Source organism: Dermacentor silvarum, chromosome 1, assembly GCF_013339745.2.
Source record: "Dermacentor silvarum isolate Dsil-2018 chromosome 1, BIME_Dsil_1.4, whole genome shotgun sequence".
NCBI lineage: Eukaryota > Metazoa > Arthropoda > Arachnida > Ixodida > Ixodidae > Dermacentor > Dermacentor silvarum.
In genome coordinates this window covers 445,157,269-445,183,842 of record NC_051154.1, presented here as the reverse complement: position 1 = coordinate 445,183,842, position 26,574 = coordinate 445,157,269, and the positions used below count along the sequence as shown (strand labels likewise).

At 47.7% G+C, this 26,574-nt stretch overlaps 1 protein-coding gene across 6 annotated transcripts in view; it reads left to right on the top strand.

Moving 5' to 3' along the window:
- The window catches only part of LOC119437740 (sorbin and SH3 domain-containing protein 1-like), a 266,626-nt gene that overhangs the window by 69,025 nt on the left and 171,027 nt on the right, over nucleotides 1-26,574 (top strand). For 3 of the 6 annotated variants that reach the window (XM_037704713.2, XM_037704711.2, XM_049660830.1), the window contains exons 1-4: nucleotides 12,720-12,838; nucleotides 16,722-16,834; nucleotides 18,397-18,455; nucleotides 20,426-20,569. In XM_037704713.2, the coding sequence (XP_037560641.1) occupies nucleotides 12,797-12,838; nucleotides 16,722-16,834; nucleotides 18,397-18,455; nucleotides 20,426-20,569 (358 nt within the window). In that variant the 5' untranslated portion in view covers nucleotides 12,720-12,796. Of the gene's footprint in view, nucleotides 1-12,719; nucleotides 12,839-16,721; nucleotides 16,835-18,396; nucleotides 18,456-20,425; nucleotides 20,570-26,574 lie in introns of those variants that run through there. The other 3 variants (XM_037704716.2, XM_037704712.2, XM_049660831.1) reach the window with 2 other exon arrangements.

Sequence of the window (26,574 nt, the reverse complement as noted above, 5' to 3'; positions counted from 1 at the left end):
AACAAATTAACGATTTTACGTAAGCGGTGAGGCAAATATATGTTAAGCGCTTTAGATGATCTGATGAATACAGAGCTGGTATCATATAAGGAATGATTTCGTTAAATTTTATTCTTATCATCGACAGCTTACGACTGGCTGCAGCCCAGTAATAACCTGAGCGGAGCGCCGCTCGAACCAATTTGCGTGATAAGGTATAGCATTGGAATATTGATCATTGCATTATGCCGTCCCAGTTGACATAATAGTGGCATTCGTTTCTGGTACATAGTTAAAGGTAAGCTTTGTTCAACAGTTCATCTAGTAGTTCAGTAGTTAACGCCTCCTGCTCTGTGATTACTTTATATTCGATTCCAGGGTTCGCTGGTAAGGAGTTTTTTATCACTTTTTTACTGCAGTTTCTTCTGTGATACTGCTAACGTTATGCCGCAAAAACGTCGAGTTAAACTGTTAAACTCTGAATACAACAAAGAAAAAGTCTGGTTGAAATCAGCAGAATGTGTCTTATTTCGTGAACTGAGGTAGACAAAGAGAAGTGACTCGGACCACAACGTCTGCGAATGAAGCTGTTGAAGACTGGACACTGTTTGGCTGCGAAATCTCGTCGGATACTTGTCTCATCTACATAGTGGACGTCATTTTTTGCCCCGTCTCTTCGGTGATGAACGTGCACTCCTCCCACAAAAAAGTGCACATCCCAACAACCTCACTGGTTTCCTTCGTACTATGACAGCGGCGAATTGTTCACAGTCGGCATTCGGTTGCCGGCACAACACCCGTTGACTGAACGTTGAGCGTGCAGAAGAGCTTCGCTGGTTCCCAGTGGCGAACATAGCGACGCTGCGTTGAAGTCTCATGGAGCGAGACGCGAATCGGATGTCGCAAAGTGACACCCTGTGTCGGTGTGGTTGTGGTTTTTCGGTAGCCCGGCTACGGTCTGCCTCTGCTCACAGCGCTACAAGGATGCCGTCAAGCGCGAACAGTCGGCTTCGTCGTCTTCAGCCAGCGAGAGTGCCCCTTCCGCCAGCATCGCAGTCGCATCTGGCCTTGCATTGAACAAAGCGAACCCCACAGTTGCTCCTGTCCTGATGTCCACGTCCCGGGATGAGGCCGCCAGTGAGAAGGCAGACCTGAGCCAGCATACATGCGGTGAACCGTCGAAATCAGCAGGGAGTGTGACCTCTCGAACACGCAGCCATCGCGCTGGTTTCCTGGTTGGAGCCCAGTGGAATGGCTTAACCCACTACAACAAAGGGTGGGGAGGGGGTTACGCAAGGAATCAGACAGGGTTCAAAAATAAAGAATTTTGCAAAAAAATGCATTGATGAATACTAATAGTACCTCAATAAATAACTAAACCTAACGAATCATACAATGACACGCTAAATTATTGCCACTATCATTATTAATATATAAAATATATTATGACAAAAAAAGAATTGATAATTTCATGTATTTTAATGGCTCTATCTTATGTACAGTAGTTTCGTTCTCCTTTGTTTTGTTGCGAAAGCAACTATACAGACACTCCAGGCGCATTTCTGCCGTCGTTGTCGCCGTGATGTTCCATATAAAGGCCAAGGGCGATAACAACCTCACCACGCGCCGTATGCTGTATGTGCGAGTGAAAGCGTGTGAGGGTGAGCCGACGATGGTGGCTCAATTTCGGGCGAGCAAGGGAGGAAAACGGAGAGGAAGCGCGCTGTCTGCCGTCTTCCGTCGCGCACAAGGCAACGGCAAGGAAAGGGGGGGGGGGGGGGGCGTTTTACTCGGGCGGTGGCTGCGTATGGCGTGGCCGCGTGGGCCATATCTTGAAAGTGATCTGCAATGGGTACAGAATGCGCCGAGTGCTGATAGCTTTGTGTGCGCTGTGTTCTCGCCAATTAGTTCGCGTTGAAGTGAGAGGCAGCACGAAGGTCAATTCGTTCGCTGCTGCGACCGCGCTTCCTCACTCCAGCATTTTGACAGCGATTGCGCGCGGTCATCGAGTGAGATGTGGTCATTATTGCTTGTGAGCGCGTGACACCATGCTTGTTAATTTAGTTAGTAAGCGAATGTTTACAAGGTTACACAGTCGATAAATCTACTATTCTTACTTCGTAAAGCTGTCCACTAATTTGCTATCGCAATCGATGCTTCGCCTTTCGGGCGAAACTGCAACTTTTTTGAAGGCGCTGCTTTTTGATGCAAGCGAATGGTTGGTCAGGGGATATTTTTCATTTTTCGAGGGCTTTCTTAGTCAGCCGGAAAAAATAAACGGGCGAAAAGTACCTGGCTGAAGCATGCCAGTTTTAGGTCTCTTTCAATTTTCTACAATTTCTTCATATTGGCAGCACGCCATTCAGAGCAGAAATTTTAAAAATATGCTAATAACAATTAAATAATAAATTGAATGTCATCAACAACAAAATTACTGGCGGCTGCTCTATTCGACTGTGAACAATATGCACTCGGTTATCTTCGCGTCCGATGGCCAGACTTTCTTTTAAAATTTGGAGGACGCTGAAGCTTCGCCTTTAAGAGTGGAACGCGATAGCATTCAAAAATCCCTGGCTGCTTATCAGGCTTCCCGGCAACTGAATTATGTTTTCTCGCATATTCAAATTACAATCCGACGCTATCACATCCGTAGGTTGTGGTTAAGTGGTACTTTACGATTTTTCTGGCGGATTTTACTTTGAGAAATTCAATTTTGTTCACTAACTTCTTGCGCCACGCGGAGGGCCTGCGCGGTCGGGGTGGTTCGGGATGATTATTTCCGCCAACGACGCCGGCGCGCCCGCGCCCACGCCGAGACCCGACACCGACGCCAGCGTGGTATTTTCTGCGACACGGGGCCCTTAACCCTATCGAATTAAACACGCGATGCATGATAGCTGGGGCACCCTGTATAAAGGCTACAACATATAACTGCTACATAACCGTTCGCTTCACAACGGTTACATGATTCAATGCTTATGCGCATTACGTAGAACTCAACTACAGTTGAGTATGACAAATTTTTTAGCGGTCCTTATGTCTGTGCCCGCCCATCCTGCAGGGGTGCAAATAATACACTGGTATCGCAAATATGGTCATGAACTCTCATCGCTAAGCTGGAAGCTATTTCTAGGGACACGTGAACGCACAGCGTCATTCCTTCTTCGCCAGAGGGAACTTTTTGCGCTCTTGTCCTCTTGCCATCCCGGCGACACTGTGTATAGCGTACCGTCTTCCTCTTTCTACGATCGCGGCGTGCGTGCTTTCTGCGGATATTCCTCCTCGGAGGCAGAGTATATACACGACTCTATTGCTATATAGACCACTTGATCGTCCGTATAGTATGACATCATCGGTCTCCCTGTTACAGGGAACTGGGGCAGACGAACATATTGAAGAGGACGTCTTGTGTGTGTGTTACAAGCGTCCTCCGACATGTAGCTGTGTGCTCCGTTAGTCATGTCGATTAGGGCTCCTATATGAGAGTTCCAGAGTCCGGTAACTATGAGTGCCCCTTAATTCCATAAACATGTGCATTCCTTAGCTCCAGCAGAAATGTAACTAAAATATTTACTGTTTCTTCAAAGCTGTGGACCCATAGCTTGTCACGGATGAGCTACTCTCGTCATACTCTCGTCATAAAGATACGGATTACGGCGTGGGCCAGCTTAGCCTTCGTGCGAGACGCCGCTAGCGTGGGCCAGCGATGCCCTTTTGAAACGCACCGACGGCGTCGGCGCTGGCGACCCTTTGAGTGATGCACGACCCCGACCCTGAGCCCACACCTACAGAAACTGCATATCTAAACTGCTGCATCCGTTTTTCTCCCTGGGTGGAAGGTATAACAGGTTGCGCTCTAACGAATGCATCGCATTTTTTTTTAACTGCATCGCCCAACAAGACGGTGTCACTGGGGCACATTGTTGGCCTTATAAGTTACTGATGGCTCCTGAAAACCGCACTTGTCTGAACGAAGCTTTATACCATTAGACAGTTTTAGCAGAGCACCGCTTACGCTCCGCTCCGCTCAGATTTCACGCTCTGAGATACTGCAGAGAACTGCGTAGATTTCGCATTTGATAAGCGCGTCTTGCCGAGACGCGAGTGACGCGCTATCAACTCGGCTCCAAAACGACGAAGAGGCCAAGTAGACACGCCAATTTTACCTTGGACACGCTATCACGCTCCGCTCAGTCGGCTTTGTAGCGGAGCGAGGGATGCGGTCTTCGTTCTGCTGCCGGTATGAGCGTCGTGCGCAAGCGGAATAGCGTTGTGTGGCATTTGCTGCTGTCTGTCACCTTTACCTTATTGTCCTCGTTTCTTGTGTGTGCGCTGCAGTTTCAAGATGAATGGCATTTGCTAGCATACGCCGGTCTGAGTGGGGCGGACAGCAAGCGCTCAGCTAAAACACTATTAGAGTGTTTTAGCTGAGCGCTTGCTGTCCGCCCCGCTCAGACCGGCATATGCTAGCAAATGCCACACAACCGCTTAGCGGGGACTATATAATTGCGCTTGCGCACGACGCTCATACCGGCAGCGGAACGAAGACGGCATCCCTCACTCCGCTACAAAGCCGAGTGAGCGGAGCGTGAGAGCGTGTCTACTTGGCATCTTCGTCGTTTTGCAGCCGAGTTGATAGCGCGTCGCTCGCGTCTCGGCAAGACGCGCTTATCAAATGCGAAATCTACGCAGTCCCCTGCAGTATCTCGGAGCGTGAAATCTGAGCGGAGCGGAGCGGAGCGTAAGCGGCGCTATGCTAAAACTGTCTATTTTCGCGGAAGCGTTGCAAAGCCGCTTTCAAGTTTTTGTGCTCCCCCTGCTTTTCTGATACGAGAACGTCATCCAGGTATGCCTGCACTCCCGATAGCCCTTGCAATATTGTTCAAATTTTTTTCTGGAATATTGCCGGCGCTGACGAGATACCAAAAGGCAGCCTGTCGTATCTGAACAGCACCTTGTGTGTGTTGATAACTGCCAATTTGCGTGCATCTTCGTCTAAAGGGATTTGATTATAAGAGTCTCTTAGGTCTAGGATGCTGAACTGCTCACCACCGCGCAAATTAGCAAACATATCATCGATCACGGGCAGGGGGTATTGTTCTACCTCACATAATGGGTTCAATATGACCTTGAAGTCACCACAACTTCTTACCGTCCCGTCTATTTTTTAGCACCGGAACGATTGGTGTGGCCCATTCGGAGTGGGTGACGGGTGACAACATTCCCGCGGCCACCAGCCTGTCTAGCTCATTAGCAACTTTATCTCGCAGTGCAAATGGAACTTTTCTTGCCTTGCAAAATTTGGTTTTGCTCCGTCCCGGACCCCTTGACGAGTCCAAGCTCTTCCGTGAACAAGTTCTCGAAATCTTCTTGAAGGGTCCGTGCTCTTCGGACCGGTTGGTGCAGCGACGTGCCAGAGGTATTGACCTTCGGCATGCAGCTTCTGCAGCAATTCACGGCCGCAGAGGCTAGGGCCCTTGCAGCCTAGCACCACCAAACTGCATGGAACTGTTGCCGACTTGTACGAAACGTGCAATGGTAGTATCCCGAGAACTGGAAATTTTCCAAGATAACATGATAGCGTGATATGAGATTCTTGTAGTGGCGGCCACTGCCGACGGCGAGCTTCGTAGACGTCCTTCGGTATAACACAAACTGGAGAGCCGGTGTCAATGTCCATATTTACTTTCGCGCCATTCCACTCGAAATTTTCTCGTAAAGGTGGAACCAGTGTGCGAGCGGTGGTTACGGACCGAATTTGTGACGCCTCACTGTCGCTTTCGGCACTCGCGCCCTGTACCATCATGGCCATCGTTCTGTTCGCGGTTATGTGCTGCCCGCACATCCGAGCTAAATGCCCAATTGGCCGCACTTGAAACACCTACGCTTGCGTACCGGGCAAGTCGCGCCGCGGTGACTCGAACTACCACAGCACTTGCACTGCTTTTCATTGCCACGCTGTTCAACCTTCCCATATGTAGACTGGGGCTGTTGCTGTTGGGGCTCTAAAGGATGCAGCTCCGCATCCTTTACAGTCAATTCCTTCTTCGCAAGCAGCTGCATTTGTAAATTGTTTGATTGCACTCTGCATACAATCCGGTCCCTTAGCATCATATCTCTCATAGAACCAAAGTTACAGTTTTGCGCGAGCCTCCGAATTTCTACTGTGAACGTGTGCACTGATTCACCTTCCTGCTGACATTGGCTGAAAAACTTGAAGCTTTCTGCAATTTCATGTGGTTCAGGATCATAGTAGTCGTTAAGTGCCTTCACAACTTCATCATACTTTGCGGAGCTCGGCTTGTCTGGCGCAAGTCTTCCACATAAGGTATCGATTGTCTTCGATCTAAGTGCGGCTATCAACAATGCTCGCTTCTTAGCATCATTATTGATTTCATTTGCTTCATAATAGGCTTCAGCTTTGATAAGGTAACACGACCACTTATCTCTGTCTTCGTCGAACTCCGGCAGTGCGTGGCTCATGGTGGTCCGTGGGTCCGTTTCGTCGTCATGGTTGTGCGCGAGTGAAATCCTCGTCGCCACTCTTACAAACGCGGGCGGCTAGGCCGCACCACAGTAGTGGTGCAGCCTAGCCGCGATACATTTCATAAACAGGCGTCGACCAGCAAAAGGCGTGCGTTTATTCCAAACACGTTAACTTATAGAAAAACGGGGTGGGGAGAAGGAACAAAGTGACGAAGCATGCGCAGTGTTCCACTGCGCAACCGCAATTGCTGCCTTGCAGATTGCCACAGCTGCATGCAGCAGTGCCGGCGTCCTATATTCCCTTAGGAACCGCGGCAGTCGAAAGTGTATAACCAACGATTAAGCGTGGAATCGCGGTGAGAGCTAGGCTGGGTTTCGTCGCCCTGGTATCTTAGTTGATGGGCGCACTTGCTTCTTGCATTTAGGGCACTTTTAGGGCAATCGGACTGCGACTAAAATGAGTGGCGCGTTTGCAGCGCGTTTAAACCGGACCCCTAGCGAACTGACCCTACGATATTTACAGGCCCACAGTGAACTTTTACTCTAACGAGCAAGATGTGAAACATGTGTCCCGCATTCTGTAGTGACGTACACTTCTGACTCCCAAGACGTGCGCTAACGCAACCGCTGCATCTTCGTCGCTCTGCAACAAAAATGAACCGAATAGCCGAGTTATTTTCAACCTAAGCCTGTGCACAGCCAATCCGTTAAAACGTCAAACCAGAACAGACTTGCGAAGGCGATCGGCGCCTGGTTATTTCGCGTGTTGTTTCACATATATCTTGCGCGAGTGCGTGAGGGGTGGTTTGTTTATATTTTTGGGGGGAGGGTTGTTCAGATGCATTCACGCTCGCTTAAGCGCGTGCGTGCCTCGCTGCAGCAGCTGGCCCGCCGACAAGGCGCGTATCGTGCGGGGCACGGCGCCACGACCAAGGTCTGCACGAGTTTGTGATGCGCGAACAGGGAGAGTTGGCAGGTGGTGTGATACTTCCGCGAGAGCCTTTCCATTGGCCACATTCGAAAGTGTCTGGTGCACTTTCAGAGCGAGGGCCTCCTCGTCCACGAAACGTTTCGCAGGCAGTATCTGACCGTTCGTTGTCGTGCTCCTCAGACGCTGACCTCTGCTAATCTCCGCGAACACTCACTCCCATCCTGCAGTCTCGTTCCTTCTATGCACAACTCCTCCCGTGCAGTGTTTGCAAACCGACCACTTGTATTTTTCTAACCTCCCTGCATTTCCTCTCCGTCTCTGACGCTTCCCTGGATTCTTACGGCGAGACGCAGTTTATCAACATTGCCGATCACTTCGGGCCCATACTGCGACAACGTCGGGAAGTTCCTCTACCTAAACGATTTCCATTTCTGCTTAGGGCTTCAGCCTTGGCATTTTCGCATCTCTCTTGCCACAGCTTCCGTGTTAACCGTGGCACGTGACCGCAGGGACGTCAGTCACGAGACTGCATGCTACCGTGCTCTGTGATCGCATTTCTAACGTGGACTTGTGATCGCCTGCACTCGACGTGAGAACCCGGCTGACTGTCGCTCGAAAATGTACCAAGTGAGGAGGCTCCATGCGCAAAGAGACGGGCTGCTACAGTCGCACGCAGCGGTACCTCCCTCTGACTACTTCCTCCAGCTGGGTTAATCGATTTGGGGAACCTTCCTCCTGCGACGCAGTTTAGTTCGTCTACGTAATTTTCTTGTTGTTTCGTGCATCAACGACTACGGGGAACCGCCGCACAGCCATAAGAGTACAGTCTCACATTAATCTAGCGTAGGACGCATATATGCCGCGAAATGTCAGTAAGTGGAACTAGAACTGCGAAGGCATTTCATAAGCCCGTCATAAAATTTCCTCAACGAGTCCAATTCATACCTATAGAAATTGCAGCAAGAATTAGAGTGCTAGCAGGCTATACCTATAACTTGTGATTGAAACGGATCTGAGGAATCTCATCGTCAACCGTAGGACATTCACCTCTCGTTCTGGCTTTACCCAGGAACGAAGGCTACTAGAGAGAGAATTCTCAAAGCTGCGAATCTACTAACCAATCAGACAGACAGGTATACATGCGTTGTCTCACGGAGGACAAGTGCTCGAGGACACTACTAAAATTTTTACATGACGAAGGCATCCACGCTTTCATTTAAATGCCCGTATATACCACGGCGCAAACCATTGGAATTCACAAAAAAGTGAAAAATCTCGAAGGCGCTCAAAATTCTTGTCTTCACACCTTTTGTGGGTGTTTATTTCTGGAAGAGAATTCGTCAGTGCATATACCATTCATAATGTCCTAGTCAAGCTTCGATTACGCATAGAAAAAAGTGGTCCCCTTTAATATTATGAGCGGCTGAGTAGCTCTTCTCTGTTGCCCTTTGTTTTGATTTTTCCTGTCATCGCTTTGATAAAAGCAGGTTACGCGGGAGCTTTCTATCAGTTTATTTCCAACTGCCATGCATGCCATGCCATGCATTCATGAAAGTGATCGGCATTCTTTTTTCTTTTTTTTTTTTTGTTTTCCATCCGCCTCGTTCGATCGCATCCTCCTGAGTGCATTGGCATAGTAAGCAGATGATGTTATTATTATTGTTTGTTTGTTTTATTGCGTCGTTTCGTTCTCTTGCTAGCTTCCCTCCTTCGCTCTATTTCTTTTGGCGCCGCAGAACGAGAGGGAGGGTCGAGTCAATGTATTCCTGTTGACATTTCGTCTCCAGACTCGCAGCAAAACAGGAAGGTCCGGAACGGCTCGTGTCTCCGTCGCGTCTTATTTTTGGAAGTACCCGAACGCCCGCGCAAGCGGACGCTTTAAGCCACATACTTCCGCTTCGTCGTAAATCTTTCGGCTGGTCGCTTCAACGCTCAAAAAAAAAATGCAGGGAGAGGGAGGGGGGCAAAACGTACGCTGTATGAAAGGCTGGAATTCACCTTTGTGTTCGTCGTCTGCTTGCTTCTTTTTACGCGACTCAGCATGCATGACTTTCCTGGAAGCGCGCGGCTATAATTTATTTTTATCCTCATTCGATGCGGTGAGGACGTTTTCTGCGGCGCCTTTGTCTCACGATCGGGAATAACTAGGTACGTTTCTGGTAAGGCTATACGGCCAGAAACTCTCTCGTCGGTATGAGAATGTCTCGTGTTTGTTCTGGCCTTGAGACGAACGTAGGAAGGAGGGAAGCTGGATGCTTCTTTCTTTCTTACCTTCTTTTTTTGTGTGATTGAGCGTCAGACGCGCCCTCGGTTGCAGTTTGCGCCAGTAAGCATAGCAGACCTACGTTACAACTAGAAATCGCTTTATTCGGCATATCGCGTAATTCGAAATGCTACGAAGTCCTGACTGTAGTCCACACTCCGCTTAGTACGAAGTGCTAGACGGCTAATCCACACACGACAAGCTGCAGCATATATGGCGAGCCCTTCCTTTTTTTTATTTATTTATTATTATTATTTTGCTTGCGTCAACTTGGGCCGACAGAGAGCGCTGCGAAGGCCACTGGGCCACGTTGCAGCTGATCCTCGGAACTCTGGCTGCATCACGCATCGTAACTGATCGATGAGGCAGCTGCCATCGGGCACCATCAGGATCTCGATGTTTTTCAGGTAGCCCCTATCGAGCTTTGTTGGTGTGTTCGACTGTATGAGGGCGCTGCCCGCGTTATTACGGCTCCTTCAAAGCCTCCTCTCTGCTGTTACAAAATACCACTAATAAGGAACTCAATGTCCTGGCCTAATGATTTCGTTCTAAGAAGGGTTCACTGTACATGGGAGGGACGAGAACCTGCCACCACTTTAAGCGTGGGCGTGCACGGACACACCGAGCGTCGGGAAATAATTCTCACGCACTGCGGCCGCATCTCGTCGCTTTTATTGTTTCTTGTGGAATGAAGAGCATTCGGCAAGTAGCTCTCGATTTATCGCATCCTTCTACCGAGATGCAATGCTAAAATAAGGAACGGCGTCCAACTTTTGCGGTGTTTGTGACAAGCACCACGGTCATGCCACGGTCATGTGGTCATATTTCCTTAGCAGAAATGCAGTCCCCATAAATGAAAAAGCTCGTTCGGCGTCCGCCGCGTGTGAGTTGTTAGCACCGTGTCCGGAGTTGTAGTCGCCGTCGTCGTAGGTATCGTTGCCGCTGTGCCGTTGACGCAGTCCTTGTCGACGGACTAGCAGATGCTGTTCTGGGTACTTCTATAGGGCTTTCTCTTGAGCGGCCCTCGACAGGACACTCGCTGTATGCCGTTGTTCTTCGATATCTGCTTTCAAGCGACAAAGTTACTTCATTGGGTCGTTTCTGGTATAATTTCGTTCGTCCGTTTCGTTTCTATCTTCATTCCTTTATTGTTTCCCATTTAACATGAAATAGGATAATAAAAAAGCCGTAAGAGGGCGGCTTTGAAAACCCTGACGCCCCATAACACATGGCAGTAAGGCAGGGCAGAAAACAAACGTACGCAAAAAAAGGAGTTCTTTAAGAATTTTAACTGAGCACGTGACATGTAAGCACAAACAAGATAAACACCACAGACACATGTACCTTCGAGTTATTAAATATGTAAGATATACTGTGCACATTTATCAACTAAGAACAGAGCAATGATAAGAAAAGCAACATATGGTTACAAGTTTGACAAACGCTTTAACACTTTAAGGTAATGAATTCACACGATCACAGGGTCTTAGGTCAACATACTGAAAACCTACCTTACTGCATACGTCCACTGATAACGCATTTGACATGACGCTACATAATACAAGGAACAATCCAGTCTGAAACGGCACCACCTGCCTGCTGAAGCGCTGTTTAAATGAGCGCGAAACCTTGAGCATTTTCGTCTCGACAGAAGTTCCCTTCTGCTACTTGTGCCTGATGGGAACGTCGTTCTCTTGGCAAGTGGGAAGATGCGTTCGCCGATACTAAGATATGTCTATTACGGCTGCCTAAGCGTTTGCGCACCGTCACTCTGATCACGTGTGGTGCAGGTAGTGCTTTTTCTCGGACGGATGATATGCGCCTGAATTCTGAGCACAGTGTCGCTCTCCACCCCCCCCCCCCCCCCCCCCATTTTGTTTCCCGAGCGGTTTGTGTACGTGCAAGAGCAGTACACATATTTGCGACCCCCCCCCCCTCCCTTCCCAAACACACTCACACGCTTTCCTTCTCTGTCTTTTACTGACCGTGAAGCATCGTTCACGCCTGGAGTGCATTTCTCGCACTTGTCTCCGCGTATGCCTCCTCCTTCCCCCCGTCTTCTCCGCTGTGTCGCCGCGGGTGACACGAAACACGCGCGCTTGGGCCCCGACCCCGCGGCTATCGTGACGCCATGGCTATGGAACGAACAGTAGTGGAGACCGCGCGACTGGGCGACCACGTCTCGAGACCTTCCGCGAGACATGATTTGGTGGCGCTACGATCTGCGCGTGAACGCACGAACGGGGGTTTTATATCGTCAGTCAATCTCACTGGCGCCGCGCAGCATCGAAGTAGGTCGAGTTGACAAACCTCTCTGAACGTAAGAATGGTCCGTGCTAATCTGAACGTACCCACGCCTTGGCGATTCATAAAGACCAACGGTAGCTGATGCGTTATCTTGTGAGGTACGATGGAGATACGACCGCCAGTGTCGGCCAATCGCGAACCTCTCGCAGAATGTCTTCGGGAACTCAGCCCTTATCAGGAGCGCAATGTAGGAAAAATTTGGCACACCGAAATTTAACCGACCTTTTCAGAGCGTTTTTACTGCTCAGAAAGAAACGCCTTTCGAGCTGACTAGCTCACATCCCCCGTCACCGCATTGTCCTTTATCAAAACACTTTTTACGGTACTATAAGCTGACCCGTGATTAGCCAGCCAGCGCTCCAATAACTTTGCGCGTTCTTTTGTTGGTGGAAATGCGCGATAAATGCCCTACTATACTCGACTGTTTACGGCGGATGGGGCTTCAGGCCTGCGAAATTATCTCTTTTTAAGACTAACCTGGGTCAAAATTTACCAGGCTCTTTGTTCGTAAGCGTGTTTTCTCATTGGCCTACCCGCCGTGGTTGCTCAGTGGCTATGGTGTCGCGCTGCTGAGCACGAGGTTCGCAGGATCGAATCCCGGCCACGGCGTTGCCGTGGTCTCGCAGGCGAGACTCTCGCTGTTGGGGCTTCGGTTGTCGCACTGACCGTTTCACGACTGTGGGGATCCCTCTCCTCCGCGGCTATCGCACTCCGAGCCCCGCCAGCCGTGGGATTCGAGGTGTCTGCGGGGAGAGTTCACGGCGGGCTGGAACCGGTGGCTCCTGTTTAGGCGAGCGAAATCGCGGCGCGCTCCGATCGTCGTCGGCGCGATGAAGTCCTTCTGCTGGAGACCACAGTTTGCGAGGAAAAAGGTCGGTACGCTGGGCACGTTGAATGGCATGTATGCTAACTGCGGTTTGCGACAACGCCTCTCGATGTGCTGCATAATGCATGAAAGAAAGAAAGCGGCGGGATAGAGGGGAGAAGTGGTGGGAGCCATGATGTTATTGCTTGCCTCGCATCCGTATGGTCTCTGCACTTCTTATGGTCGCGGTTGGCCTGGTAAGCAGCCGAATTCACTAAGTGCTTCGGTCGGGAGAGCTAATTGTGATTGGCGGGCGCCTGATATTACAACCGCGCTTGCTTCCGAAATGCTTTGTGAACTTTGTGAACTCGGCACTAGAGCTTGTACCCTAAAAAACAAAAGAAAGAACGAAAGGAAATAACCACTCTTACGCTAGAATTGTTCTTAAGCAAATCATAATGATGTACATACCATTAAAAAAGAAGGAGGGCCATTCGTAAGGAGCACTTACCAATGAAAAGCTTTGTAAATTTGGTTCTTTAGCTTGTTCAATTATTCGTGCGATAAATTGTGAAGTTCCTTGTGTTTGCTATTGCTCAATTGCTCACATACTTTGTTGTGCCTTTATTTGTACACGTGTTCGTGACATCATTCATTCGTATTTTCACTGATGCCATTATTTAACACTTACTCGTTCATGTTAACCTATGAGGTTAACACGAATGGGTCATGAACGGGTCATGCCAGTGTTCGCCTTAGCCGCGGTAGCCCAACGGCCATGCCGTTCTGCTTATCTAATGCTGTGAGTCTAATGCTAGTGCTCTGTCATGATCTAAAATTAACTTGAACGTTGGGAAGGTCAGCAGAGTGATAAAGGTGTAGCACGCGGCGCTGGAGCTCCAGCGCACGTCCTTTGCTCATATGAATAAGAAGCAAAACATGGCGAACGCTAGCGTGACTTACTCGATAGAGGTTTTTTTGGAAGGGCAGTGGAATAAAAAACGCGCCTGTTGTGATGGCGGTAGGTCTGCGCGCGTGACAGTCTGATTTGTCGTTAATCGCTTCAAATAGGGATGAGGCCTCTTGCGAAGCCATTTTATGATTTCGCGAAATTCTCATTAGGAGTGGTAGACGCTTGCTATAATTTTCAATAAATTATGTTTCAAAACTTTATCTCAAACTTGGACGGGAATTTAATCGAGGTGGTGAAGGCGCTTGCTCATGGCAAGCATGTTCATTTTCATAAGCAAGCTTGCTCATGAGCGAGAATGTGGCTCTTGCTAATTATTTCACAGAAAACAAGCGCCTTGTAGCTGAGTGAACAACGCCTCGCGTAACACATGTGCACGTAAGTAAGACGATAAAGGCGGATTGCCCAATGACGTAAGCAATAGAGCAATCGCTAGTTGCTTGCGACATCATGGCTCGTCGTACCAGCGTATACGTCCGTGAGAAATATTTGCCTGCACGCGAAGGTGTATTTCGGCTACACGGTTATTAAATAATAGTTTCATAGATCCCACGCAATGTGGGAGTCCATGTTAATGTGAAGCATTTGCCTCCACAACATACGGGAATGAATATTTGCCAGACGTTTATTTCGTAAATACCAAGTAATGTGGGGACTGCGTAGGATATTGGAGAACACGTTTGTGACAACACTCGAAGTATCGCACACTTGCTGCATTGAAAGATCCTTTACAAACGTGTTGACGCGTTTATACTTTGAGTTCGTCATGTTGATGTTGAGATACTCTGGATGGCGATAGCATACTGGATTGAGAAGGGTGAGTAGAGGCCTACTGACTGAAGTAGAAAACGTGGCCGTGGGTCTTAAAAATTGTGCAGTTTCCTAGCGAACGCATGATCAATGACACCCCAGTGCAGTTGGCATTGTCCCTTCAAGCATCCCCGCCAATTTCCGCCGCCTACTCTACCGTTATTATGGCTAAACGAGCGCGGGTTTTCTTACTATAGCGAACGTCCCAAAGCGGAAGTCATCTTAGAGACTGAGAGAAACATCCTTATTGCAACACCCAGTCCGTGCTCCTACTGGTCCCGGACAGCTTTGATGTGTTTAGTCAGCGTTTCCTGATAGAAAAGTTGGGGAGATCGCATTTGAGTGAACTAGCGCTTGAGGGTAGCATGTCTATGTGGGATACTTTTCAGAATGGTTGTAAAGGATGCCTGGGAGTTGGGCAATCTAATAATTAATTATGTCCAAACAATGGTGCTTATGGAGCGTTTCCAGCTCTGAAATTGCTTACGGTGCACGTAATTTGCAAAAGCATTGCCTTCGAGATCTGTTTTTGTTTCTCCAAGGAAGCGGTCGCTGGACGATAGATTTGGTTACCACCTGTAGTATGTATTGAAGCTACTCTAGCCCAAAGAAACATGGACAAAGAAGAGGACAAGAGGTTTTTTTTGCGCTACTATAGTTTCAATACGTATAACTCAACTCGCTCAATAAGAAGTTTTGCTATAGTATGTGTTTGTCGTCAGGGTAGCCCTCACAGTGTTTGCACGGGGGTGGATTGGCTAGCTCTTGTAATGTGCAAAAAGGAGGGAGTGAGATAATCTTAGAGAACACCTCCGGAAGTGATGCTTGCTGTATCATGGCACCGGGGCAATGCACGAAGGAATTTGTAACCGCAGGATTTCACGACAAGAAATTAAGAGGTGATAAAGGATAACGAGGAAATGCTTGATTTCTGAATAATGTGCATTAGTGACCGCCGCCTGTTCGCCATATACTTATATTTAGGCGGAACACCGTGGTCCTGGTAGCGGTCCAATTCGTTGTTCCTTGTTTTAGTGTCAAATGAAGTTTAGAATCATTTGCTACTAATCACCTACTGTTTCGTCATCATATGCTGCTGTGTTTGCCATAATTACGAGAAACACCGCGAAAGAATCGTGAAACGGCGAAGCGTGGTTGCAACACCGAAATGTTAACTGAGACCAGCATGAGAGCAGCATGAGACAAGGAAGAGGCGAGTAGTAGCAGTGGTCACTCATGTTATATGATGGTGCGCTTGGATGATACCGCCGCTTCATGGGGAAGATGAGCACTGGCCAATGCGTGCGGTAGTACGTGACGTAATTGAACAATGCCACATTTGATAGACCTCGTAGGCAGACGTGGTCGATGACGCTGCCTGCTTTCGATGTGAACCGTTATCAATCGTGATCAACCGTACTCCAGCGGCGGCTGCAGATGGCGCGGCCGCGTGGGACCATATATCTTGAAAGCGATATGCGATGGGGATAGAGTACGCCGAGTGCTGATAGCTTCGTGAGGGCTGCGTTCTCGCCGCTTAGTTCGCGTTGAAGCGAGAGGCCGCACGAAGGTCAATTCGCTCGCTGCTGCGGGCCCTATTTTGAAAGCGATCGTTTGACATGACGGATGGATGGGTTTTCTCGTTGGGTAGGCATAGAAATGCTTACGCATTTAAAAGTACACTTCATCTATGATTAACGCATTCAGGAACTAGACAATCGTCCTCTGAGTGAACAGACTATACGAAAACACCGTCCCCGCCGATCATCGGCCCAGAAGGCAGTGAAGTCACTTTTGTGCTTTCTGAGATCGCCTGGTTTGTACGAGCGCCTTGGACTCTGCAGTACGGTCCTTACACGTCTCCATACCCCACCCTCTATCCCTTCTTTCTCTTCCCATTCTCCCTTCCCCCGGCGTAGGGTAGCCAACCGGATTCTTGACTGGTTAACATCCCTGATTTCCTTATATATATATATATATATATATATATATATATATATATATATATATCAGTCCTGCTCCTCGAGCTTCATGTTTTTTCTTGCTTTTAGGAGATTTTTTTCTTACTTTCCACTTTACGCAATATAAAGAGAACAGCGTTAAACCAATGGCACGTTATTGTCCGGCGGTATAGCAGTGCATTTACTCGCACGTCTTATGCTCATTGCAGGTTCTGTTCTCTGGCGAGGACCTCCAGTCAAACGCCGAGATGAGCAGCCAGGCCAAGATCCGCAGAAAGAAGCAGACGCTCGAGAAGATCAGCATGCCCAACTATAGCCAGAAGTACGCACTGACACAGCAGCACACTGGAGGCAAAACTAAAAAGACATCCGCAGTGTTCGATGCCTCGCGCAGCTTCGTTTAAATATTAAGTACAAGTTCTCGCGTTTCTTTAAATTGTTGCTAGAGGACCAGCAACATTGATGTGTGTTCGGATCTGGTGAAATTAGAAGCACGTTAAAGGATGGGATGAAAAAAAAATAAGTAACGAAGGCCTCGACACACGACACCCTTCTGTACCCAAGAAGTGTACCCAGCAGTAAGAACGAAAGCCACTCAGGCTGGACATTGAAACATTGGACATATGGCAGTAAAGGCACCAATGACAACGCTTTCCTTATGAGCTAAAAGCCGCGTGAAAATCTCGAACGATTACTTGGGCACATCGTGCTCTTCAACGTAGCGTTAGAAACTGTGCCTGAGATGGTTATTCTGGCAAAATGTAATTTATCGACTTTCGTATATTTGTGCTTGACTAGGTCGAATGCTGTTATATACTAAGTGTTTCCGCGGCGACTATCGCAGATTATAAAAAGTTGTTCCGAGGCAAATGAAAACGTTTTACTGACCAAGCTTGATCGGTTAATTGGCCCGAACTGGCGCAAGGGCCAGTTCTGGCAAAAGAGCTCCAAACACCTGGTGTGACGAGTTGACAATGAAGATGATGTCAAGGATGTACCACGGCTGTAAAGGCGCCTAAAATCAGTCGGTGTATATATGCGTAAATTATACATGTGCTAAAAACAGTGGGATCTCGTTGATACGATTTTCACGGGAACCGGAAAATAAAACGTATGATCCCAAAAGCGTATTATCCGAAATAAATTGCTCATATAAGACACTGGTCAGGAAATGAACAAAAAATGTATTACCCCGAAAACGTATCATGCAAAATCGTGTCAACAAAACTCCACTGTATATGACAATGACCAGTCACGTGTGCTATGACCATAAATATATGCTGCGAAGGGACTAACCAAGCTTAGAAGCAGCGGTGGAGATCATGACCAGTATTCACAAAATTTTCTTTCACTAGAACTGTTCGTGCGAATCGACGAATTCTCACGAACAATCCTAGCGCAAGCTTGGTGAATTCGGTTCACATAGCTTTCGGATTCGCAAAGCAGAAATTCAGCTCTCAAATTAGGAATCATAAACATAAAGCTCTGTGAAATTTACAAATTCTGTTCGAAAGTGCGATTTGCCATTGTCTGGCCCCCTCCACTAATCATATATGTCCAGCATCGGGGCCCGTATTGACAAAAAAGTTCTTACGCTAGAATCGTTCGTAAGAGAAAGGTCTGGCCAATCTTGACGCTGAACATATTATTAGCGGAGGCAGTCAGCCAGTGGCAAATAACACTTATTAACGAAAAGCTTTGTGAATTTGGCCCCCTGGGCCTGTGTATTATCCTCACAGTCCCCTTGGGCCTGTGTATTATTCTTTATATTATCCTCTCAACTTCGACACGGGGGATTTGCAAATGTGCATTGATTCGGCTTCGATAAAGCATCATCGACAGCGCGGCTAGTGCGGACACTCATGCACCTCTTACGTAACGCAGGGACCCCAAGACCTTCCGCACCAGTATGCACATGGAAGTAGTCGACGACAACGACGAAGGTCAGCGAGCTTTCTTTCTTACTTTATTTTCTTTTCTTCTTTTTTTTTTACTTCTGTGACCCTGATTACTCTTCCACTCATTCCTTCTTTTCACTCTTGGTGTAGCTTTACCTTGTATTTTCACTTACATTATTTATTTATTTTTATTCACTACCACCCGATTCTTGTCCTCTCCCCCACATTGCATCCGCGTCATTTTTTGCAGTATATCGTGACTATCATTTAATAAGTAATTCCTTTGACTTGTTATTATTATTCATTTTTGCCTACACACTGAAATGATTCAGCACAAATCAACAGAACTGGTGGTAATGCATGAATTAGCATATATTCATGTTTTTGCCACGTGATCTTTCGACTTTCGCGGGCTGGTGCAAATTTTGTATTAGTCTTTACCAATAATTACATAGCATAACTTAGGTAGGCTGCAACTTTTATCTTCTTTAGACTACCCGTTTTCGTTTCGACTGGAGAGAGTTCAAGTTTTCCCGCGTAGTGCCAAGCTTTATGCAGAGTACAGTTGATGTAATCTTGCTGGCTCAATGGTTCCGCGTGCGATTTTGTGTTCAAGTCAAGGAGAAGAGCAAACCAAGCTTCGCTCTGATAAATAAATTAATTAATTTGTTTATTTATTCATTTTTGACCCGCCGCGGTGGCTCAGTCAGCTAAGGCGTAGCGCTGCTGTGCACGATGTCGCGGGATCGAATCCCGGCCGCGGCGGTCGCATTTCGATGGAGGCGAAATGCAAAAATGCCCGTGTGTTTGCGTTGTAGTGCACCTTAAAGAACCCCAGGTGGTCAAAATTATTCCGGAACCCTTCACTGCGGCGTGCCTCATAATCAGATCGTGGTTTTGTCACGTAAAACCCCAGAAGTATTTATTTATTTATTGAAACCTCTATGGTGGTTTCAGTAGTGTGTCTACATTATATCTATTGTTCAGAGCTAAGCACGGTTAGCAGCAAGCTGGGGTCCTTCTTGTCGAGTCTTTTATACTGTAATGACTCAGGCTCTCTAGCCCAGCGTGGCACATGTTTCGCAATGCGGACACGTCCGTAGTAGTCGGTGCCCTGCGGCTTGTCGCAAATGGAACTGGTCAGGTCCAAAGACTAGTCAAGGGTATTGGGCTTCACACAGATGCACTGCACGGATGCATGTGGTGGAGTGCAAAGCGCTGTCAGATTGGAATAAGGAAGAAGGAATATCTGCGATTTCAACCGAAGTTTCTTCAATGTTATCAATTGTTCTATCTGTTGTTTATATTGTCGTCAAGCCTTGAGTAATCAGATTGCGTGCGTGACTATACATTCTATAACTTACGCGAGCGCCAGCAATTACGCTGGAAGTTTCAATGAGTCACGTATAAAGAGCCGACGTGTCTCACCCGTAGATCTGATTTTGAAGATCACCGACCTTGCTCGCAGCTATCGTTGTACGTCGAGTGCCACTTGTTTTTCTGGGCACAGGTTCGCCCACTAAACAGTTGACTCACAGTTTTCGCTACTGCGTTCTTCATCGTCACTACAACGGGACAGTAAATACATTTTTTTCCTAGTCACCACCAGCTTCTTTACCAATCCCCCATTCTGGGCAAATACTATTATTTGCGAACAAGAATAAGAAAAGATCGCAAATGGGAATTTTAATAGTTCCAGGTTATGGCTGTCATATGTAACGGGTTGCGGTTTGTTGAGACAAAGGTAATTAAATAATTTCACTGACTAGAAGCTTATGGCTCATAACTGCTTATCGCAATGAGTGAGGCAAAAAGAACAAATGTGTCGTGTAGAGACCACTGCATTTTTTAAAGATTTTGTACAGTGCGGACATTATATTTTTTTTATTTACATGCGATCGTGGAATACGTAGATCTTCGACCATCGTCTTCCATTTATTCTGTGGTAAAGAATGAACAAACTTCTTCAATCAATCAATCAATCAATCAATCAAATGTTTTCCCATGGTGCGCAGGCGCGCACGACACGCAGCCCTCGGAGAACGCGAGCACCATCGTGATCCAGACGACGCCCAAGAGCCCCGACGGGCCCAGCTCGAGGGGCACGCCCACCGCCGAGCAGCCACAGGAGCAGCGGGACAAGTCGGCCAAGCCCGGCGGTGAGTCTCGGGTCGACATAAGGCTGGTCGACAGCAGCACCAGCGTCCTCGTTTGCCGCACGCCGTCATTAATCGGATCCGTGAAACGCGGCAGCGGGTCGTACATCGCGCTGTAATAGAGCGAGAGATTCTTTGATGGGCAATGGGAGATCGTTTGCTTCGTCGCATACGCCTATAGCATTCTACTCCCGATTGACGACGGTGATAGACGAAAAGCCATATTTACGCGTAGTGCACGCACACTCGACGTAGTACAATCACGCACTGTAATGGTGCTATAGACACTATAGAAACCGTAGTGTGTCTGGTGGAGGCCAGTGTCTCTAGGAGGAACGCTAAGAGCGCCTTCGTGGCGCGCGAAGCACTATCACCGTTTCTCCAAGGTCTGGCGCAACGAAAGAGAACAACAAAGTAAGTTTAGCGCGTGCACATGATTCCAGTGATTGCACACACTGAAGCGCAAGGCTGTGGTGCACGCGCTGTATATATGCCTCATTAGGGTTAACTTATCTAGCTAGTTGACCTTTCGTTCGTGGCCACTTCGAGGTGAAATCTGCAGAGGTCATCGTGCTCGCTCTGCACAACTGTTCTGATAATGGGCCATTGTCGGAACGTCATTTCACGCAGTTTGTCACTTGTTCCCGGCAAATCAACGTCAACACGGTCGGTATCCGTTATATCTTTGTCCGTTTCACAGCTGCTAGTCTGCATGTTAAAGATTGCGGTCGTTGAGTTATGTTGGGTTGGTGGCTAACGCAGCTATATATAGCACATGCGCTTGAGTTAAACATTGCGTAGGAATACTAACGAGCTTCAGTGAACAATCGTGTTTTCTTGTCTTTATTGCGCTGTAAATGAATGTGATGAAATTCCCGCTGCATATGTGTTCCTTGAACTTTCGATACGCCCGTTCGCGCCTGTGGCACGAACTCCCAAAGGCTTGCAAATCCATTTCCTCCATAAATCGAGTTATTAAACGTTTGCGTAAAGTAACGCCGAACGTGCGACTTCCACGTATCGACGCCAACGCGCTCTCATATCCACGCGCATGCAAGTACAACAAGCTGCACGATAGGCCCCGGGCCGCTCGTGGTGTGCGCGTTGCGATATGGCCCCACAGTAATAGCAATATGTAGTAGTGAAACGATTAGTCATGAACTTAGCGGGGTGCCTGTTACAGAAACGGTACAGCTCTTCTAATACTGGTATCTGTACCTGCTAGTATCATCAACCTGATTGATTTTGTAATAAATCTTGCATCAGATACACATCTTGTATATGCCATCGCAGAAAAGACGTTCGTTACGCTTACGCTTCACTGTTAACCCCCTTGAAGGCGGAGACAGATTTCAACATAATTGAACCCGCTGATTGGTGTAAGAACACCCTTGTTATAGGATGCACATAAACACCCTGCATATGGAGTGCTTAAACGGTGCAACAACGGGTGCACATTTGAGAACACTCGTTCTGCACTTTTATAAATGTCACTCTTTTTATACATTTTTTTTTCCTCGCACGCACTCATACCATGTGGTATTATGAGTATACATTGGTTCTAAATAGGTGCAGTTGACGGTGTGAACGAAAATAAAATGCGTTCGTTTAGCACCCTTAAGAGTTAAAATATTACATGTAATCGCGTCCTCAATCTTTTTTGTACATATGCAACGCCGGCTCTAGCTCGCCTGCTTGTGGATATAAGCGCAACCTAAAAGCACACCGTGCGTGCACGTAAGTACGCGTTCGTTCGGCAGTCGTGAGGCACGCTCGGCCGGTGTCCCGCTGACGAGCCTCGCGACCTTGGATGGACGCACCGGCGTGTCCCTTCCCGAGGTTGTCCCGGAACAAACGGAACTGTACCGCCTCTCTGCGCCGCTTAACTCTTTTTTCTTCTCTGCAGGAAGCGTGACTGAAAGAAAAAAAAAAAAGAAACAAGGAGCGCAATGAGAGTGTCAGGGTATAAGGCGGCATGAAATTGTGGCGAAAGCGAGTTGTTCTTTGAGAAGTATAGGTCTTTCAGTTGCCAGGAAAGTATACTTTGATTCTTAGAAAAACATTATCTGGAACGCAATCGTGAATCAAAAGCAAAAAAAGGACATTTTACGGGCTGTAGGGAGAGGTGGCGTATATTGAGAATGTAGAAGTCACAGCACTATAGCAACCGCGGTCGAACGCGATTGGCTGAAACATCGCCTGCGACGCTCTGACGTCACACCGTAGTAACGCGCCGCGATTTTATCCTTGGTGCCCACGACGCACACCCCGCGACGGATTACGTTCCCAGGTGCTAGGATAGGTTAGGTTAGGTTAGGAAAGGCGGTGCGGCATACATCCACAGCGGTTGCTAAGGACGTCGCGGCGTCGAGCGTCGCCGGCGGCGTTTCAGCCAATCACGTTCCAACGCGGTTGCTAGGCGCTGTGGCTTCTGAATTTTCAATGTACGCGAAGGGGTGCGGGGGGTGTGTACCAACGCCGCACATGTGTGCATCGGGGCACGCGCGGTGAAAGCGTAACCCGCTGGAGAAAAGCGCGCGTGGCCGACTATACGCGTGGTTGCAGCTCTTCAAGGAACTGGACCAACTTATTTCCTGCATTTGCTCACACGATCGTCGTGTTACATGTAGCGAGCTAAGCGTGGTACTTGTGGCTAGTCTTGAAATGCCGCGAATTGCATCGCAATCGCTGAAGAATCGGTGAGCCGAAAGAGTTGCATTTGTAGGAGCTTATTATTAATAGTATTAGATGTGAAAACATACATACACAGATAGCGGAGAAAAAGTCACAGGCCGCAGCGCGGCACATGCAGCACAGTCACAGCGTAAGCTGGTGGAGCGGCTCAAGAGTAGCTCCAATTTCGGCACCACGCACAACAGGGTCTTCGTGGCAAAGTTTCTTCGCCTCGTTTTGCCGAGAACGATTTGAACTGTCCGCCCCGCGTCGACGATGAACTGCGGCTTGTAATGCTCTCTGCACAGCAGTCTGCTGAGCCCGATGACGCCTGGTTGTAGCCGCGTACGTAGCTCTACGATTCGCTTCTTCAGCAGCGGTTCGTACCTTGCGAGGAGACGCCATGACGTGTACCGAAGAGGTATCCAGACTACGTGGCGCACATCTCACGTCCCTTGACCCGTGGCGCGGTACGTTGTTGTTGATGATGATGATGATCATGATTATTTTTTTGGAATCTTCAAAACAGGCTGGTGACAAATAGTCACCTAGCCTGCTTGAGTTAACCAGGTGTAGTTACATGCAGCATGCAACTGCTATATGCATAAAGTTAATATAACGTACTCTAGAGCAAAAGCTCCCCATATTGCCCATGTATTCAAATCGAGAACCGCAAGGGCGCCGCCATGTTGCTACTCTGTGCAGGCGCGCAGGCGCAGACAACGAGTTGCGATTCAGACGAGGCGCGCAATCGACGCATTGATCCCGAGCCTCCGTCAGTATCGTAGCGCCATCTAGTTAAGGCGCCTGCAAACGCAGGCTTTTTGACAGCGTAAATTTTACATCAAAATTTCCAAATAGCCATCCGATCTTTCTGAAAATATACGGAATTAACTTCAAACGTTGTCCGTGCCTACATGCTACGTGTAAGTGCTTGCTTTTGCATAATATTTTACATCAAAATTTCCAAACAGCCATCCGATCTTTTTGAAAAATATACGGAATTAACTTCAAACGTTGTCCGCGCCTACATGCTACGTGTAAGTGCTTGCTTTTGCATAATATTTTGAATATTTTGAGTGTTAAAAAATTAGTCGTAGCAACATGGCGGCGCCTATGGGGTTGCCACTTTTTTTCGCCCAGCTTTTCCTCTAGAGTCAGCATATACTAACTTTTTGGCTATATGCAACTTACATGTCGGGCACGCTACGTTTCCAGGCACCTTAACTAGATGGCGCCACCATACTGGCGGAGGCTCGGGATCGCGTTGATTACGCGCCTTGTCTGAATCGCATCTCGTCGCCTGGGCCTGCGCGCCTGCCTAGGGCGCGTTTATAGGGCATTTTTCCGCTGCCTGACAGGAAGCGCTTCCGTGGCTCAGTGGTAGAGTATCTGACTCCCACGCAGCGGGCGCGGGTTAGATCCCGGCGGGAACCGGGCCTTTTTTTTCGCATTTTCGGCGATAGCGGTTATGGTCACAGGCGGCGGCGGACACCATCTCACCCCGAAACGGCTATTGGAATGAGCCCATAACAGCTTACGCTGTAATAGGGAAGGAGCAAGCTGGAAACTGAAGGGAACAAGGCCTGCCTACTCTTTAGGAAGGTGGGGATAGAAAAAGTTAGTTGAAGTGAAGGAGAAGCGAAGTAAAGAAGAAAGAAAGGGCAAGATGACAGGCCACGAAGACGAAATAATGGAAGGACATATACAGTGCAGCTAGTAGGAACAAATCATACACGAAGGAACAGAAAAAAAAATAAAACACGCAGGTCGCACTAATTACAGAAGCATGTAAAAAGTCAGAAATGTGCGCTTAGGCGTGTACTACAGAGAGCGTATACAGCGCGTGGAAGGAATAGCGATAATTTTATTGAAGCGACAAGTACCAAGTGCGCTTCTGAATTTTGTCTTTGTCGAGGTTTTAGGCCTGTTCCTGACGCAACGACACCATTCCCTTAGTTAGTCTTTTTCTTGCAATTGTAATTTTATGAAATATGAAATGTGCGCTATCAATCGACCACACCAACAATTCCAAAGCACAGCATTTTATCTACGGGTACCGCGCCACGTCTTAATACGAGGAGGGTGTTTTCTGGTTCTTTTTTTTAGGTTATACAGACCTTTTATTTCTTTTAAAGGCTATAAGCGTACCGAAAAGAAGCTCATGCAGATGAGTTGCCAGGCGAGGCGGATATACACAGGGTGTGCCACATAACTGGAGCCAAACATTTAAAATATGCAAATGCCACGAAGCTCCACATAACTAAGGGAATGTTGATTGTCGTCGCTTGTAGATACTCAGATTATTTTTTGCAAGAAGCCCGCGAATACACGCAAAATGCCTCGAGTCGCCAGTCGCGCGGCAATTTTGCGTGTATTCGCGTGCTTCTTTCACGCTCGGAAAAGCACTATTATGTAGCACGTATCGAGCAACAGAAAACTGTATCGGGAGTTTTTCATGTTGCTCTACAATTTCCTCATGGACGCTTTTCATCTAATATTTGAGAAGTTGATTAATTAATTAAGACTAATTATGTAATTAGGCGGAATGCAAAAAAAATAATCTAATCTCCAAACGATGGCAAACAACATTAGCTTGTTTCGTCCAGCTACGTGACATTTGCATATGTTTAAAGTTTGGCTGAAGTAACGTGGGACAGCCTGTATAGTGCCCGCTATAAACGTAAGCTTGAAAAGTCTAACATTTTATTTATCAACCTATTTCGAGGCCAGTCATACTTAAATCCATCCCCATACTTTTAATCTTCAAAAGCGAACCTAATTCGACATATTCATAATCAAATTTCAACGCTCAATCCTTGCAATATCGAAACCGAGCGCGACGGGAGCGCAGGAAAGGCCGCCCCGCTATCACGTCAGGCGGAAACGTCCCGTGACGAAAAGCGCGACGAAAGTTTGAATGACAGCGCGTCGCGGCAGATACTGATAATGACACGTTTCGCATGGCAAGCATCTGCCCGGACGTGCCTTATCAGTATTTGCCGCAAAATGTCATCGTTCAAACTCTGTCGCACGCTTCGTGCTCTTGGCGCTCCAGGTTTCGATATTGCATGGAGTGAGCGTTGGAATTTGGCTAAGGATATCTCGAATTAGGGGCAATTTTCAACAATAAAGAAAATGTGTATGCGTTTAAATGCCACTTTTTCCAATTTTACTATATAAACAACTACCCCTAAGGTTCTAATAAAAATTAATTAACCAATTTTTCTTAATTTGTCTTCCTAAACTTGCGTTATTAGCGGCAGGGTATGTCCGCCTCACCGAGCAATCCATTTGATAAAACGCCACGTTCGCCACGCTAATATCTGTATAGT